The sequence below is a fragment of the Vitis vinifera genome, chromosome 19 (genome assembly GCF_030704535.1).
Source record: "Vitis vinifera cultivar Pinot Noir 40024 chromosome 19, ASM3070453v1".
NCBI classification, from domain to species: Eukaryota; Viridiplantae; Streptophyta; class Magnoliopsida; order Vitales; family Vitaceae; genus Vitis; species Vitis vinifera.
In genome coordinates, this window is record NC_081823.1 from 9,285,099 (window position 1) to 9,302,209 (window position 17,111).

General features: G+C 36.0%; 2 protein-coding genes across 2 annotated transcripts; both read right to left on the reverse strand.

Moving 5' to 3' along the window:
• Nucleotides 1-2,353: 2,353 nt before the first annotated feature.
• LOC100852612 (uncharacterized) lies at nt 2,354-3,538 on the reverse strand. The gene has a single exon (XM_019217165.2). The coding sequence runs from the start codon at nt 3,278-3,280 to the stop codon at nt 2,354-2,356; it is 927 nt and encodes a 308-aa protein (XP_019072710.1). The 5' UTR covers nt 3,281-3,538.
• Nucleotides 3,539-4,478: 940 nt separating this feature from the next.
• LOC100241162 (kinesin-like protein KIN-14F) lies at nt 4,479-14,822 on the reverse strand. Its single transcript, XM_059735165.1, has 18 exons — nt 14,509-14,822; nt 14,148-14,347; nt 12,129-12,292; nt 11,883-12,026; nt 10,798-11,157; nt 10,231-10,299; nt 9,898-10,122; nt 9,294-9,375; nt 9,059-9,154; nt 8,793-8,972; nt 8,307-8,413; nt 7,623-7,803; nt 7,273-7,435; nt 6,925-7,178; nt 6,344-6,507; nt 6,061-6,255; nt 5,084-5,784; nt 4,479-4,953 (listed from the first exon to the last, which is right to left on the reverse strand). Exons 1-18 carry the CDS (start codon nt 14,637-14,639, stop codon nt 4,794-4,796), a joined length of 3,576 nt encoding a protein of 1,191 aa, XP_059591148.1. The 5' UTR covers nt 14,640-14,822; the 3' UTR covers nt 4,479-4,793.
• Nucleotides 14,823-17,111: the final 2,289 nt, after the last annotated feature.

Here is a 17,111-nt window from a genome sequence, read left to right on the forward strand (position 1 = left end):
AAACCTAGAGGTAAACATTTGAAGTTTGGACACTTTCACAATATTAGTGCCTTCATGAGTCACTTGGAGGATATCCCAAGCCTCCTTAGTTGAAGTACATGTGACTATCCTACCAAATTCATCCGTGCTAATAGCATTAAAGATGGAATACATGGCTTTAGCATTGTTCTCACTAGCTTCATTATCACCTCTATTCCATTCCAACTTAAGCTTGATAACATTAGTTGGTCTACCTTCTCTATCCAACACTTTAGGTGGAGACCAACCAAATTCAACGACATTCCAAACTTTTTCACTTTGCATTTTGAGAAAATATTGCATTCTCACTTTCCAATGAGAATAATTTTCGCCGATTAAAAGTGGTGGTCTCCCAATGGAAGCTCCCTTTTGATGAGGTTCCATGATTGAGATTCAAGGACCGAAAATGATTTTTTTTTTCTTTAAAAACCTGCCAATTGAAAAGGTGAATCTCAATAATGGACTACACTTAGAGGGATGGTGAATAGGTGTTGTAGAACAATTTAAAAATTCTCCCAACAAAGATTACCTAACCTTAGACTTTCTCAATGTCAAGAAACTTCTCTTCCAACAACTTTTCAACAAAGCACAACATCCATAAGCAAGAATGTATGCACCAACACTTTCCCAACAATTTATAAATGCAATACACATGCAAATGCTTCAACAATCCTCAAAAATAAATCAAAAGAACAATTATATCCTCAACTCATATCAATGTACTCCATGAGATGATTAGCCAAAATGAACAGAAAAATTATTAATGATATTCCATGGATCATCACACTTATATCACCTCATATTTCTTCCATTCAACATATATGCCCAACTAATCAATGATATCAAAGACAAAAAATAAATCAAACTGTAGAGTGAGAGAAATAGACAATCAACACCGGATTTTAACGTGGAAAACCTCCGAAGAGATAAAAAATCACGGACCTACTACCAATTGAAAACCTCCACTATGAAGAATAAAAACTGAATACAAGGTTTTACTTAGCTTAAGCCAACCAATCCTTCCTGGACCACTCGACTAGTACCTTCATATTCATCTTCTCACTTTCATCTTCCGGAGCACACTTGGAGTCCGCACCAAGCTCAATCTCGATCTCTTCTTGAATCCACACAAGAAGAAAATGGGTTTGTACCCAAACCTAAATAGAATGAAAGATTGAGATATGAATGAAGGAATGAATCAACCCATTTATTGCTCAAGAAAATCCATTAAAAACTAGTTTGGAAAACATCAAGAGAATTGGATTTTCTTTTCAACCAAAAACCCCCAAATTAGGAAAAGAAATGAGAAAATGAAAAACACATAGAGTGGTTGCAACTCTCTCCACCGTTTCTGCAGTCTCTACCCATAAAATGAGAGAAGATTGATTTTTAAAGTGTAAAAAGAAGCCTTTAATCTAATGACTAAGGTGGTGTTTGTTTTTTTGACTTTTTGCTTAAAGCAATTTAATTTCAGAATTTAGGTTGTTTATTTTTCTACTTTTTCATAACTTATTATAAACTTTTTCCTAAATAAAAAAAGCCAAAATATGTAGCTTTTTCTAAATAGAAAAAATAATATATTGATTTTTTTACTTTTTAATACTTAACAGAAATAAAATACTACAAAAACAAACAACCTAATATTTAACACTATTAAGCATTAAGGTTCTATTTAGAATTAAGTAAAAAAACAAACACCACCTAAGATTTGATCTTAAAAAGAAGTTAGTTGGATCGATCTGCCCCTACACCTGGATCGATCCAGAAACAGGTGAATAAAAACTTTGCACCAAAAAATATTTCTCTCAGCTTTCTTAACTCATTTAAAGATGAAAAATAGGGTTGATTCATATTCAAACACCAACCACTAGAATACATACCTCGGCCTCTTAGTAAAGTATTAATCTTCTAAATCAAGTAGTCCGAAGAGGGATTGGTAAACCGAATTAGGGGACACTTAGGAATTTCATCCGGAATTGTCAACCTAACTAAACACTCACAGAAATCATTCCTTTATCAGATTCATTTTCTTAATAATAGATGTTGGCTAGCGGTTAGAATTCTGTTAGCTTGTTCATGAACCCACAGGTATTCCTAGACTACGGGATCACATTAAAGCGCATTAAATCTGCAAAATTTCCAGAAATTTCGTCTTTTTCTTCTTTCAAACCAAACATGTCTGTCACATGGAAACATCTTATGTCTGAGTGTCATGAATTGAAACTGGAATACAAAAATTGAAAATAGTTTGAAGATAACAAAGTGAATAGCGCCATTCAGACTAGTCTGTGGAATGGACATGAATTATACAACTGCAATGTTTCAAACCATCATCTCAATCAATCTGCCTAGCATATAGAAAATGGCAGAAGTCTGCAGCTGAGGTGGTGGTCCACAGCGAGTCATATATGTCACTGCCAACAGCCTCTCCACTGTGGTTTGTACCATCCAGATCAGAGTCCGATGAATATTCTGGTGCCCCTGGCTTGAATATGAATAAGGCATGGCCTAAACTGGGGCTGTTGAATAGCCAGTCATGAACATCCCAGAAAATTTGGATAGGCAAATTGTTGAGGAACACTGTTTCATTCCCCCTAAACCTCCAGTGCAGGTTCATTACCCGAATCAACACAATCCCATCTGCACTAATCCATATTTCAGGATCACCAAATCCAGAAACAGCATTCTCAATCACAATATCGTGTTCTTTTTTCCCTTCACCTAGCTTGGCTTTGGTGCAGAACAGCCTCTTCCCATATACATTCTCTTTCTTATAGACCAATGTTGCCTCTTCTAAGGATGGCTTTGAATTGGTTCTCTTATAAGCTTCATTCTTAAGATCTCCTAGCAATAAGACCACCTCTTTGTTGGACACCATGGCTAAGTAGTAATCTGAGCATGGCTCAGGGCTGTTGGAGAATTTCACTTCGCGAAAATCCCAGAAGAAATCAACCCTTTTTTCATCTATTTCAAAAGATTTCAGACCCTTTTTGTTCCAAAAGTGCAAAATATCAAGATCAATCTTGCAGGTGTGGTGATTTTCAGCAGAAGGGTTTTCTACATGGATGCTGAGGGAATGATCAATGAGGCTTTTGCACCATGTCACATTTACCTTGCACGACAAATCTGCTACTTTGGCTTGGTAGACAGAGGTGGTGGAGCTCTCTTCACATTTATTTCTTGGGTGATCCTTGGATGGTTTCTCAGCCAAAGGTGGTTTTGAATTGGAAAAAGACTGAGCAACTGGAGAGTGATGAATCATTGTAAAGCCTCTTATCTAGCTTGTAATTGCTGATGTTGAAACTGGATGGACATGTTGGGCTTGCTAAAATGTTCAAGCCTCTAAATTAGGTGTTTGCAACCAGTACCTTGAGAAATTCATATGCTTTGATGCTACCTAAGACCAGGGAACAATACAGCATATGCAATATTCTGCAGAAGAGATGCCTGCCAACTTCAATGGAGATTCAACAGTATCTTTTGTCTGAAGAATAACTGGCACCATAAATTGATGTCTTGATTTTGTGGCTGTTACAGGTTCTTTTTTGCCTATAAAACAGATTTTGCAAGAGACATGGATGAACCTTGGCACAGGATTGTTCTGAGATCTCAAGAGGAATTAGAGCAGATCAAAATTGTTACCTGGGCTTAAAGAGTGTCCACAAATCCCAATATTCAAATTGAAGCAGGTCAAATTCTTGAAGATGACTGAATCTAATAGTATGCTTTCTTGAAATGTTGAACATAACCAACCAACCAATTCGCAGAATAATGGATTTAAGAAAGTTCCATATACAGGAGCAGAAAATCCTCCAAAATATGAGGCAGAAGAATTGGTGAAATGGATGTTTTGGTGGAATTGAAATGAAATTGTTTAACAAAACTTAGGCTGAAGATGACAATGAGACATCAGCAACAGAAAATTTGTTGTTTTTTCTAAGTATAGATGGGCATTTATCATTCAACTTTAAACCATGCTAAACAGGGAGCTAATTTTGGATGTCCCAAAACCAACCTCTATAAAACTTAAGATTATTTTTAGTAAATGCAGGACTTTGGTGATAACAATTATCAACTTGGTCCAACACATAGCAATAGGATATGTTTGCCAAGGTTGGTCCTATATATAGCAGAAGGATCTTTTGGCTGTAAAAGTCATTTATCTGATCGGCATGCATGATTGCCCAATAATACAAACGAGAGAGAGAGAGAGAGGGAGGGAGAGAATCTATAATAGAAAATGTTATGTTGCTTTGAGGGTGTGATTTAACCCTGCTTTCAGGATCAAAATTAGTTTAACAAGGGGGAAGAATTCATCAGATAATCCATCTGTTTTAGATAAATGTGGCAGCTGCCCGGCAGAACAAACAGGCCTATCAGATAACAAACAGGCCTAATTGACAGAGCAGTAAAGCATAGAAAGTAGGAAGTTGAAATTTTTGCACTGAAGACAAGGAAAATTCAGCTTCAGACACTCAAAACTCAGCATTGTAGCTGCTTTACTCTAAATACATGGCTCCCATAAATACATAAATAAATAACATATCAAAATACATTGAAGTTGGACTGGAATAGAAGAAAAACAACATAAATAGAATTGGTGCAGGAGAAAATGTTTCAGGTTCTCGCTTCCATGAACTCAACATTCTCCGAGTCTCAGTGATAAAAAGGAAAAAAAAAAGAAGTATGCAACTCTCAAGTCCGATAATGATTGTCCCTGTACAAAAGTTCGACAATCAATGGCAACTAGTGAATTATTGTATACTGTCAATTCCTCAAGGTAGAATCATCAATTTTCCACGAGGAGAGGACCGGCTCCTTCTGAATTCAGGCATTGATGTGTTGCTGCCTTCTTTTAGATAGCGGACCACACCGTGTGGGAGTTTGTTTTCATGTTTCCCAGCCAGCAAGGGTTCTACTGCCTGCACTAGTCCTCTGAACAAACATAAAAAATACCGGTATTAATGCTAGCAAATGAAGAAACTAGTTTTAACCGACATCCATGCAGTTCTATAACAAGAGTGAGGTTTTTCATCCCCCAAGAGTAAAAAGATTTTTGCCAAACCTTGGTTCAAGATTCTGGGAATTCCTTGAGAAGTTGTGAAGCTTTTTCACCCTCAAAGCACCCTGGAAAGTTGACCCAACAAGTCCATGCTCATTTTCTGGCTCAGAAAAGTCACTTTTTCTAGCCTCTTCCATCTTTCCACTAGAATCCGTATCAGAAAGTGATGTTGGAGCTACTTCAGATTTCTGGATCTTAACTGGCATTTGATACTTAGCTTTAGCCTTATTCTCAGGCTTGTTTTTCCTAACACCACCTTGCCTTACATTAAGAGCATGCTTAAACTGCTCCTCTTCATGTTCTGGGTGAACTTTCCTTGAGTTGATCCTCTGGAGGCTGTAGAACACATCAGAGATGTTATCCTGCTTAGGCGGCTCGTGCAAAGCTGTAGATCCTCTTGAGCTGTTTTCTGTCGATGGATTTGATGATGTTGTGGCAAAGGATTTATTCATGGCTATTCTAGCTGGAAACTGTAGTTTCATGATTGGTTGGTCATCAGCTGGGTCAAGCTTGATCCTGCTTTTAATTAGAGCCCCTCTATCAGTGGATAATGATCTCCTAACAGGAGGGGATGGTGACCTTGGCTTTCCAGAGCTTGCTAATTTTTCGTCAGCTAGAAAAGGCATCTTTGGGACCAGCTCTTTGTCTGTGAAAGCAGAGGGAAACCGCAACCTCCTCTGCTTACCTGAAGAACAGCTTCTAGCCTGAAAATAGAAGTTTTTCACGAAAATATAGAGATGAAGCATCTGCTTATTTCAATATTGTTTTACGACTGTCTAGAAACCACATGAAAAAAGAAATCATTTGATCCCTAGGTCATACAACATGTGATGAGTCTATGATATCTGAAGAAAGTGCAATATCAATTCTGTATCACCATTTTTATCATGATTGCCTTTCGTTTTTATCAGCATTGGCTCCAAACTGAGATTTTATGTACTTCAAAATGCTACAGATTACAGAGTGGGTGTTGGGAATACCTCAGAGCTTCTAGTGTCATCAATGGGTCGCTGACAGATTTCAGGCTTCAAGCTGGCATTACTACCATATCTAGGCATTCGGAAAGGTGAAACTACTCTTGGTTTTTGTGCTTCCGTGGTGCTTCGGGTGTTTGCACCTTTCAGTTGTTCCAATTCAGCTTCTTTCCTCTCCATTGTCAGTTTAAGGTTTGAAATCTGAATAGATAGAAAATGACTTATCAAGTCACTTTACAATGAAAACAAGTCAAAAGAGAACCAAACGAGAGAGTTACAGAATATAAACCTCTTCTTTAAGATCTCGGATTTCACCAGTTTCTTTGTTAGATCGAGCTGCCCCAAGTTCTATGGAGGAGACCCTCTCTGCAAACTTGAGTGTGCTAATTGTTTCTCCAATAGCATTAACTTCAGGATTTATATGTACAAACATCAATGTTTTCGCTTGCCCGCCTATAAAAATTGAAATCATATGAGCAATGAAATAAGCAATAGATTCATGATAATGAAAAAAGCAATTCAATCTGGAGGGGAATAAAGAAGTTGCAACTGTTACAGATTTGTGTGCACTTGAAAAGATCTTCTAAGACAAAAAATCAATCTAACCAAATCACTCCAACCCTTGGCGCCACTGGACTATCTAATTGTTCAAAATCCAGGGAAAACATCATGCATTCCCTTATGTATGGAATTCTGAGAGGATTTAGGAGGTTCAAATGTTTTTTTTTTTTTTTTTTTTCATTTTTCAATTTCACCAATGCAATTTAAAAAAGTAAACTTCATCTGTGCACAGCCATATGCATATGAGTTTGCATCGAACCAATATTTGAAGATTAGAAACGAACTTAAATCACTTGCTTAACATATTACCTAAAGAGTCTTGCAATACTTGAGTAAGCTTGCTGTTCCTATAAGGAATATGTGGACTCTTCTGAGCAAGAGCAGAGATGACATCTCCAAGTGCTGAAAGAGATCTATTTATATGTTGGGCTTCTTTCAGTCTTTCACCAACGGCCTCAGATTTATCTACTCTCTCACTTCCTGCCAGATCAACTAGATGGAGGCAGCCCCTAAGAATGGATCCAGAAACCAACTCCCTTCCCTGGACATGAACTGTTAACACACTGCAGAAGCATTGAAAAACCCGTGAACAGTTTATAAAAACCATTGGTCAGTAATGAACATGAAAGAGAATATTAATTTAGAGAAAAAGACTACCTATGAGAACGGCTACTTCGCTCATTTAAAGCAGTAGCACCCACAGCACGATTCCTTTGGCCAATTCTCATCAACTCAAGAACATCTTGAGTACATGTAACTGGAAGTAAACTTGCGTCAGGCACATTAAGGCCATTCAATTGAGAATTGTTCCGGATATCTAATGTGCAGGTAGTTAAGGAATTGAAATAAATATGTGAAGTTGATTCCTCCAAGAAGAATGTCAAGCTTATATCAGACAAGGGAAATATATGGAAGATTATCAAGTTATCTAGTTATTCACTTAGCAAAAAGAGAGGGGAAAAAAAAAAGAAAGAAAAAAACCCAAAGAAAGAGAATCTTGAAAAGATATCTTCTGTTAGAGCCATCACTGACTAATAGATCTCTGACTTGTTCGTTGTATATCTCAATCATTTGGACTCCAACTTCATATTCTATGGCATCCACCCTTGCTTTTGAGATTTGGAATAAGTCACGCAGAGCCCGATAATTTACGCCCCATGTCTCCTGAGTTGTTAAATCAGGTCCACTCTGTAAAGATGAAGGATAAATGAGATTCTGCTCTTAAATAGATGCTAAGAAAATTAATCTCTTCTCAAATTTCCCAAATTATGACCGTCTAATCCCTAGAATACCATGTTTTTTCCTTTTCTTGTTCCCATGATTTCTTCGTTGTCATTTTCTTTTCTTCAGTTTGGGAGGTGACCAGTGCTCTTTTTTGGTTGTGGTAGGGTAGGGTTAACACCATCAAAAGCATCCACATCTAGGATACTGCATGGATTGAGGTCCTAAGAACAGAATCTACCGGACCTAACCAAACAGAATGCAAGAGGCTTAAAATTGTTGTGATTTGATAAGTGATTCTGATGGTAGACTCATGCAGTGAATTCAAGGTTGTGGGGATAATCCAAAACTCTGAAACCACATAAACTCCTAATAGTATTGTTTATAATTAATGTTTGGCGTATCTCATACTACATATTTTGACAAATGTACGAGGAAATTTATGAAAACTGCAGAGCATTTGTTACTACCATTGTGTACGTCTTCCCTGAGCCTGTCTGCCCATATGCAAAAATGCAAACATTAAAACCATCTAGAACAGATCTGACCAATGGTTGAGTGTCTTCATATATTTGCTCTGCAAGCACCAACATGAAAAAAAATTAAAAATAATAATAATCATCATGAGTGATTTCTAGAAAACACTCATATTATGTACCCTACAAGGTACATAAGATACATCATACAAGTTATATATGACAGTGAACTCAAAAGTGTTATGTCTTTCTGGTATAATACTGTGACCTTTTTAGCAAAGCCAAGACCTTATTCTTTCCTCTTCTTCCTGGTTTCTCTAAAAGGGAAATCTCAATCTTGAAGATTGTGGTTGAAATTAATCGATATTAATTTCTTAACTAAAGCTCTGCTGCAATTCACAAAACTTTGAAACAATCCCTCTACTTTCTCAAAGTAAACTATAAGCTCAATAAAAGCCACCTTTAAGAAAGAGAGCATACCTTGTGTCACATTTGTCCCAAAAACTTTGTTGAATGAAAACACCTTTCTTGCATCTTTTCCTTGCCTGAGAGGATTGACAATCATGATATTTCCATTTTCTCCAATATATTCTACTGTAGACTGCCCATTTGATTGACCTGGTAAGAAGGGCCTCACCCTACAGTAAACCCTTATGGTTCCTGTAAGAAAGTAGTTCCCATTGATTAGATTCATCTTTCATAACATGTATAAATCTTTAAGACGAACAACATATCAGGGAATCTACCTTTCAGGTCTTGAACTTGATTGTAAAGCAGGCGGTTCTCCTCTAAAACCTTCTGATAGGAAGACCCAGCTACCTCAAGTCCTTTAACATGGTACACTGAGGCATCAAACAGTCTAAAGATTATCTAAAGGTATAACCTGAAGTGTTTTAAACAAACATAAAAACAACTAACTGAATTGTTTTTCCTTTCAACCACAGTTATAAACTCAAATTAGAACAAAGACTAGGTTCTCACCAAGTCTTCTAACTTCTTCATCCCAGTTGGATTGAATCTGTTTAACTTCTAGTTTTGTCTCATGAAAAAATGATTTTAGCTCCTGAAAGATATTCAACAGAAGAGAACAGTATGGTACTGTAAGGTAAGAATGGCATGTTTGCATATCAAAATTGCAGTTAGTGGGGAAAGCCATGTGAGAATGAAATAAATGGTTTGCAATAAGAAAGACAAAGGTAGCTATCAGGTAGATCATCTGCCAGTGTATCATTTGAATGCCATGTACATTGTGCCGGTCTCATCAAGGCATCAGTCAACTGTTGCTAATTATAGTGTCCCTCTTATCTCCTATCACTAAAGATTGCCATCCTAACTTTTACTTAACATTGGCATTTTTCCATTTACTATCTTCTTGCATTATAGCAGTGAGAACCTCAACTAATAATCTTATCATATGAGTTCCTTAATTACTTCTTTTTGAAATTCAATTACCAAGAAAATCCATTAGTTTGGGCCTTGATACAAGGTTGCAGGAGGGGTTGTGGTTGTGGAAAAAGGAACTGGTCATATGCTTAAGCAGCATGTCAAGCAGAAGGATTAATAAATTTCGAGTTGATCACCATACCTGGACCTGTCTCTGATGGAGATTGAGTAGTTGTGCGTGATCAGCAGACAGATTATTGCTATGCCTGACCACCTCTCGTTTCCCTCCACAGATGCAGAATTTGGAGAGATTACTCAATGCCAAACTATTTTTCTTATCAAGATATTGTGTAATGGCTTCTAGGAATTCATGTTTTGATAGAGGAATAGTGTCACCTTTCAGAATTTTCTTCAAAATCATTCCAAGCTGTAGACAGTGGTCAAGAGAGAAAGTAAATTACTTCTAAATGGATTGATGATTCTGAGAAATTTGAACTCATGCAGAAAAAAAAAAATGTATGGGTGTACTTTCTACCTGATTGTACTGAGAAACAATTTGCCCTGAAAAATCCTCAACTACCTTCCTGAGCAAAGTATCAATGACCTTCAGATTTTAAAAAATGAGAAAGTATTAGATCCCATAAGAGTAGAGAAACTCTGTTAGTAGGTAAAAAAAGAAAAAGAGAAAAAAAAAATCAAGTAATAGTCATTCTGAAAATGGCAAAATAATTTTCATAAGCATTTCTTTGAGATCATTGTATGACATTCTGGAAAGGGCAGAATTATTTTCATAAGCATTCTTTTGAGATCATTGTATAACATTCTGGAAAGGGCAGAATTATTTTCATAAGCATCCTTTTGGAGCATTGCATCAGATGCCCCATGTCTGTTTCAGGTGATATACATCCATGCTAAATAAATTTTAGCAGTCCTCGTAACAAATGTTTACAACTGTTCTAGAGTTAACAGATTTTCATGTGTTCACATAAAATTTGATTTTTCTGTTATTTCATTTTTATTGATGTTGAAATTAGAAAATAACATCAATCAAATGAGTGTGCTTATAGTAGATTAAATAATAAACAGAATGGATCTTACCTACCATTTCATTCAAAGGCCAGTCTTCAATTCCATTCTTGTCAGTAAGATAAGCCTGTAGAAGTCCAAGACCAAAACGATCAAACAGAAATGTCAGAGCATCAGCTGCTTTGGATCCTTCTGTTGAGACCTCACTAGAAAGATGGAGATATTCTAATAGCTGCTCATATTGAGACGATTCAGATTCATCCAATGACTCATCAGCACTTTCACTGCCAACCAAGGAGGATGGTGATTCCTTCGGGAGGGATGTGATCCTTACGGTCCCCCCATACCTCCAAACCCCAATTCCCCCTGCTTGCCTCCACTCATAATAGCCTTTCAGACAGAGAATGCAATCAACAACTTTACTTGATGAGCCTCCCTGTAAATCCAAAGTATCATTAAATTCAAGAAATGTTACCAAAAAGAACCAGAACGGTAAAAAAAAATTCCCTATAGCAACAGAAAATTCAGGATTTCAAAATATATAAATGATCTAAGAAGTTGCTGACTATGCTGCAAACTGGTAAGTGTGTAAATAAGATTAAGCAACCAACCCTAACGACGTGTAGAAAATTCTGTGATGAGTATCATCTCATTTCATTCAACTCTACATGTATTCCTGTTCTAATCAGCAAAATGGCTCCATTTAGCATTTGGGAAAAGTAAATTGAGAATTGTATTGGAAACTCAATTGTTGTTCTTGCAGCAAAAGATTGTAAACTACTTTGTAGCCAACAAATATGCACTCTGAGGGAACATTATCTAGTGCAATTGTAAAGGTTCTTGTTGACTTTGAAGATTGCTTAGTGCAAAAAAAGCCAAAGATTAGGACCATGTCCAACTCACCACTTCATTCAGTTCATACAATGTAAATACTTCAGATAATATGGTGGCAGTCATAATTATTATCACCTAAATTTGTGAGCATATGAACACGACGCTTTTCCCGATTTCACTTTCCACAGAAACAAACAATGAACAATGCAATTGCGTATTATCAAATACTTGCCAATAATGGTAATGATAATATTATGAACTAATGCGAAATTGCAGCAGATACAAATTATGCAGGAAGATGAATGTTGAATTGCTAACAGAACAAACCTTCTCCAAATCGGAAGCTTCGAAAGTCAAGAGCTTCATGGCCCCAACAGCAACCAGAAAATTCCTCATGTTCTCAAAGTACTGAATTGCAGACTGGGCAGCAGCTTCAGTGGACTGGACAGCGATGATGGGGTTCTCCACCACCTGAATCAACAAAAGAAGAGAAACCCAGTTGAGAAACCAGTTTTTCTTTTGTTGCGGCAAGGAAAGGGATGGAGAATAGGGAATCGATGGTGGAAATAGAACCTTGAGAACAGCGCCAGGATTGACTTTGTTGAGGACATTGCAAAGAATGAGGCCATTGCGGAGAGCGAGACAGAAGTCTTCTTCTGATGGGTCTTTGGGCAGTGCTGCCCATGCACCCTGGTCCATCTGCCTCAGCCATTCCGCTGCTTGGTACCTCCTTGAAGCTGAAAATCAAACGACCCAAGAGACAGAGAGTTGTAGTTCAGAGAGTAAGTGTCGGCAAAAGATAATGGACCACTGGATTGATTGACCCTTTTTTGTTTCTTTCCCGAAATGAAAATTGGTATAGAAATTTGCTCGTTAGGACATTTCTCAAAACAGTTTTTGGTAAACATTGGACAATTTTAAGGAATGTGAGTAAGACTCGGTTTGATGATAATATTTGAGAGACACCGTGGAGGAAGACGAGACAATGCGGGAAACAATGACAGAGAAACACACGGAGAAGAATAAAAATTGAATTTCAATAGTTTTTTTTTTACACACTCTAAATATTTTTTTTCCTCTTCTTAGTCTTCTACACTACCAATGAATGAAAGGTTTGGAGTACCTAATTTGTAGATAATCTTTATTTTACTGATCAATATTTTTCTTGTCAAATTAAACAAGAAAAATATAAGATTCATTTCCTTGTATTTATTTTTTATTTTTATATTTTCTCTGTCAAATTAAATACTATAATATAAAATGTATCCTCTTTTCTTTTCTCAAATATTTGATACAGAAGCAACCCAAATTTTAGAATTATTAAGTTGAGAGAAGAAACAGAGCAGGGTAGCTATGCCCATATAGGTGGTGGGTGAATTCATACTCATTACTTAAGTATTAAACAAAAGGCACATCTTTAATGTTCTTCACCCACATACCCATATATACGAATGGAGTTTTTGTGATAGTCATGCTTTTATGGCATGCTCTTGTTGGATCCTTTCTTCATGGTTACGCAAAGTTGAAAATTTAAAGGCCTTTTTGAGATAACACCAAGCGTTAGGAGAAGGATTACATTTGGTCATGAGGGGAAATGGAAAAAGGGAAAAAGGAAAAGTTCTCAATTTTCATAATTTTTTTTTTTTTAATCATCAATGGCTTTTCAAATTTTTTTTTTTAATTTTGAAAATTATAAAATTGTTTTTCAAAAACAATTTGCAACACATGGAACAATTCAAACATTTGGTTTATAAAATTGTTTTTCAAAAACAAAATTCCGAATCCTACTCAAGCATGCAACGTTCTAAAATCATCCTCTTTTGCACCCACCATTGGCTTTTTTGCTTTTGAATATTTTACTGTAGACCCTTTTCATCATTATTGGTTATTCTAGGAGGGGAAAGTCCTCGAAACACCTAATAGTAAAAACACTCCCTGACCCACCACTCCAAATTTGACCCACAATACCATGAATGATGGGGGCACTAATACCATTTTTAAAATCTTCCCAAATGATTACCTACAACATCAAATCTGATCCAATCATTAAATTTCCTTCTTAATATTCAAATATGTGTTAGTTACACACACTGATGTTACCACATTTCAATTCAATTCCTGAGTAACCTCAACAAGATACATCAATGAAATCAATACCAGACATCAATCCAGCATAAACAACACAAATATCTTAAATAATAAATACAATTATTTGATTTAAAAAAATCTAAAGTTATATTTACAATTTCAAGAAAATAAGGACGATATTTCTGTCTAATTAAGCTTATATTTAAGATTATTATTATTTTGGCACAAATATTCCTATTTAATATGTGAATTAAATATTTTCTTAAAAAATATTGAAATTTTAAAAGCCAGATCACTCTCCTATTTTGTGTTTATTTTATTTATTTATTTATTTTTAATTTATTTTTTATTTTTTATTTTTTATTTTTTTACAATATATTTCTATTTCCTATGAAGCTGGAGGTGGAGGATAATAAATGTTTTGAGGAAGCAGAGCATACGGAATGATATTAATCAAAAAATTAATTAAAAAAAAGAAAAAAAAAAAAAAAAAAAGGCAAATACCTGCTTCTTCAGCTTTTCTATGGGCCAATTCATGATCATTGATGATCTCTTCAACATAGCCGGCAGCCTCATTGTTGGAAGCCAAGCTCTTCAATCCTCTCAAACTCTTCCCCGGAGACGAGAAAATTGAATTACAGTTAGTCTCTTGCGGCATCTTCTCTTCCTCGACAATACTCCTCACAATTCTATGAAAAGCAAGCCTGCGAATCGAAAAACCATAATCTCAGTTACATACTGCGAAGGGAAACGACGTCGGTCCTCTTTCAGCTTTGGTTGTTTGAAGTTTGAAGAAGCTTAAACAAAAGCAAAAGCACGTGTAGAAGAAGAAGAGCAGCAGCGACCTGCATATCCGATATCTCACCTGAGGAGCTCCGGCGAGTGTATGGCGGAAATGAGAGTGGAGTAGAGGAGAGTAGATCCAATCTCACACAGAGAGACGGGAAGGTGAAATAGGATTCTCGTGTGTTGTGAATGAGCATTCAAATTTTCCATACAAGACTCTCAATAAATGAGAGTTCTCCTGTCACGGAGTGATGACGGGAGGTTAGGAACATGACGGAGATGGAGAGACGGCGGTTTTGTTAGAGGCCACGTGGCGGGACGTGAAGGGTCAAAGGGGAGGTGACAAGTGTTTGACTGTGGGACCGTTGGATTGTAGGAATGGAGAGCAGGGTCTGGGCATAATCAGAGGGCTGGTGCTTTATAAAGTATTTGGAGTATCATCATTTTTATGCCCCTCTTTTTCTGGTGCTCCTTGATCCATGGATGGACGGACTCCTTGATGCCTCATTACCCTCAAATGCCATCATCAATTTCATTCCAAATTTTATAATAAATAACCCGAGAAAAAGTTACTCTTAATCATATAGACGTGTTTTAAAACTGCAAGAATCCATTCAACTCGAAACAATATCTAAACCAATTTTTAAGCCGGACTTTCTTGAAATACTAAAGAAAGCAATAAAGAAATTTAATGAAAATTCATTGGATATTTGGTGGACGGTAGGTGAGGACTGAGCAGTGGCAGAGGATTGGACTGCAGCCTGCAGGGGTGAGGTGGGAGGCCATTAGAGCATAATACAAACACAAGAGCTACTCATTCCCAGGAAAATGTTTCCCAGTCATTTTACAACCGTTTTTAACTTTGATGTGGGTTAAAAACATGAGAATCATCATCCATGGGAATGGTAGGCAAAAGGGGAAAAGAAAAACAGTAAAAAAAAAAAGTATACGTTGTGGGGAGGTGGGGGGGCTTTGAAATGAACAGAGGGGCAAAGTCCAAGTCCAAGTCCAAAGTGTTGAACTACCTGTTTTCGAACGTTGGATCCTGCAATTTTAAATGATGGCAGAGGTGAGCTTTCCATGTTTCTTTAATGGTTTTGTAGCCCATTAAATGGACCACCACATAGAGAAGGTTCCCTTCTTTCCCTTCCTTTTTCTCTTTCTCTTTCTCTTTCTCTTTCTCTTTCTCACTCTACCTATAACCGAAGGGTTAGTAGAGAGAAAGCTTGTCCTATAAGCGCATGGAAGAGATTTGGTCAATGCCCATCTTGTTAGTAGCATATTTTACCCAATAATTTAACCTTGGATTTGGAGCATTTATGCATACAAATATACCTTTTATAATCAAGAATGGACTTTGTATTAAAGGCCCACTATTGCCTTGAAAATATTTGGACCACCCAGCTGCATGGAAGCCGGTTCTTCAGAAACCCATTCAACTATGGACAAAAGGGAAAGAGAAGATTGAAAAAACAAAGAAAGGGTTTTGTTGGAAGGAGTTGAATGGATTCATTGAGACGTTACATTAAGATTAGCAAGGTTAAAGGTATCAAAATCATGTGGGGTAGTGGGAGAGGAGTATCTTGATAGAATGGAAAAGGTAAGATTAGTGGTGGAAGAAAGTGAATGTGGGGATTGCGAAGGAAGTTTCAGATAGAAAAAGGCACTAGGAAAAAGGAAAAAGAGGGGGGATGTCTAAATATTGAATTAAGGCATGGGGTTGATAAGTGTGGAATGCAAAGAGTCATTACTTGGAGAGGATTATATTGTTGCATTAGGGGACATTATAATTTGGGTCCCCTCTCCCCTTTTATCATTCACGCATGCTCCTTTGTGTAGAATGTGTGTGGCTTGCTAGCAATGAATACTACTACCTCTCAAAAATTGCCTTGATGTTATTGATTCCCATTAGGGTGGCAATTCATGTTGGTAAATCGTGTTCATGTCGTGTGAAAATCTAGGTATTTTACTAAATAATTCAACCCAAACCTGATACAAATAATAATCATATCTAAAATATAAAGTCAAATACTACATATTTATAATGGGGAGAATTATGTTTTGGGTCTAGCTGGGCTCAAAAATTAACCAAAGATCCATATATTATGCACATTTAAGTCCAAGACCCAAATAAAGTGTAAAAATTAAGTTGAAGAAAATTATCCTTCATTAATCCCTACAATACTCTTAACTCTTACATAAACACATAGTGAGTGTAAATTTTAATTTTTTTTTGTGTTTTTTTTTCCTTTTCTATTCCCAATTAAGTATTACTCATTTCTAACTTTTTGTTTTTTTTTTTTCTTTTTTAAAGATATTGAATCTTTTTACTGTTATTATAAGCAAGGATAAAAAAATTTCATATAAAATTTAATGAATAATCAATGAATGAATTTTAATTCTTTTAATTATTTCCATACAAAAAATAGTACTAAACAAGGTTTTCAATTTTTATTTTTAAAAAGAGTTTTCATTTTTTAATTAAATGTTTAAATATATATATATATATATATATATATATATATATGAATCATATTACCATTTTTTTAGAAAGTATTTTTTAAAATAGTTTTTGAATGTAATTTTTCTTTATTTATAATTTAAAATAGAAAATAATGTTGATTTTCAATTATTTATAAAAAAAAAGTTTTAAAAAACAATAAAAAATCCAAATGGTTAAAA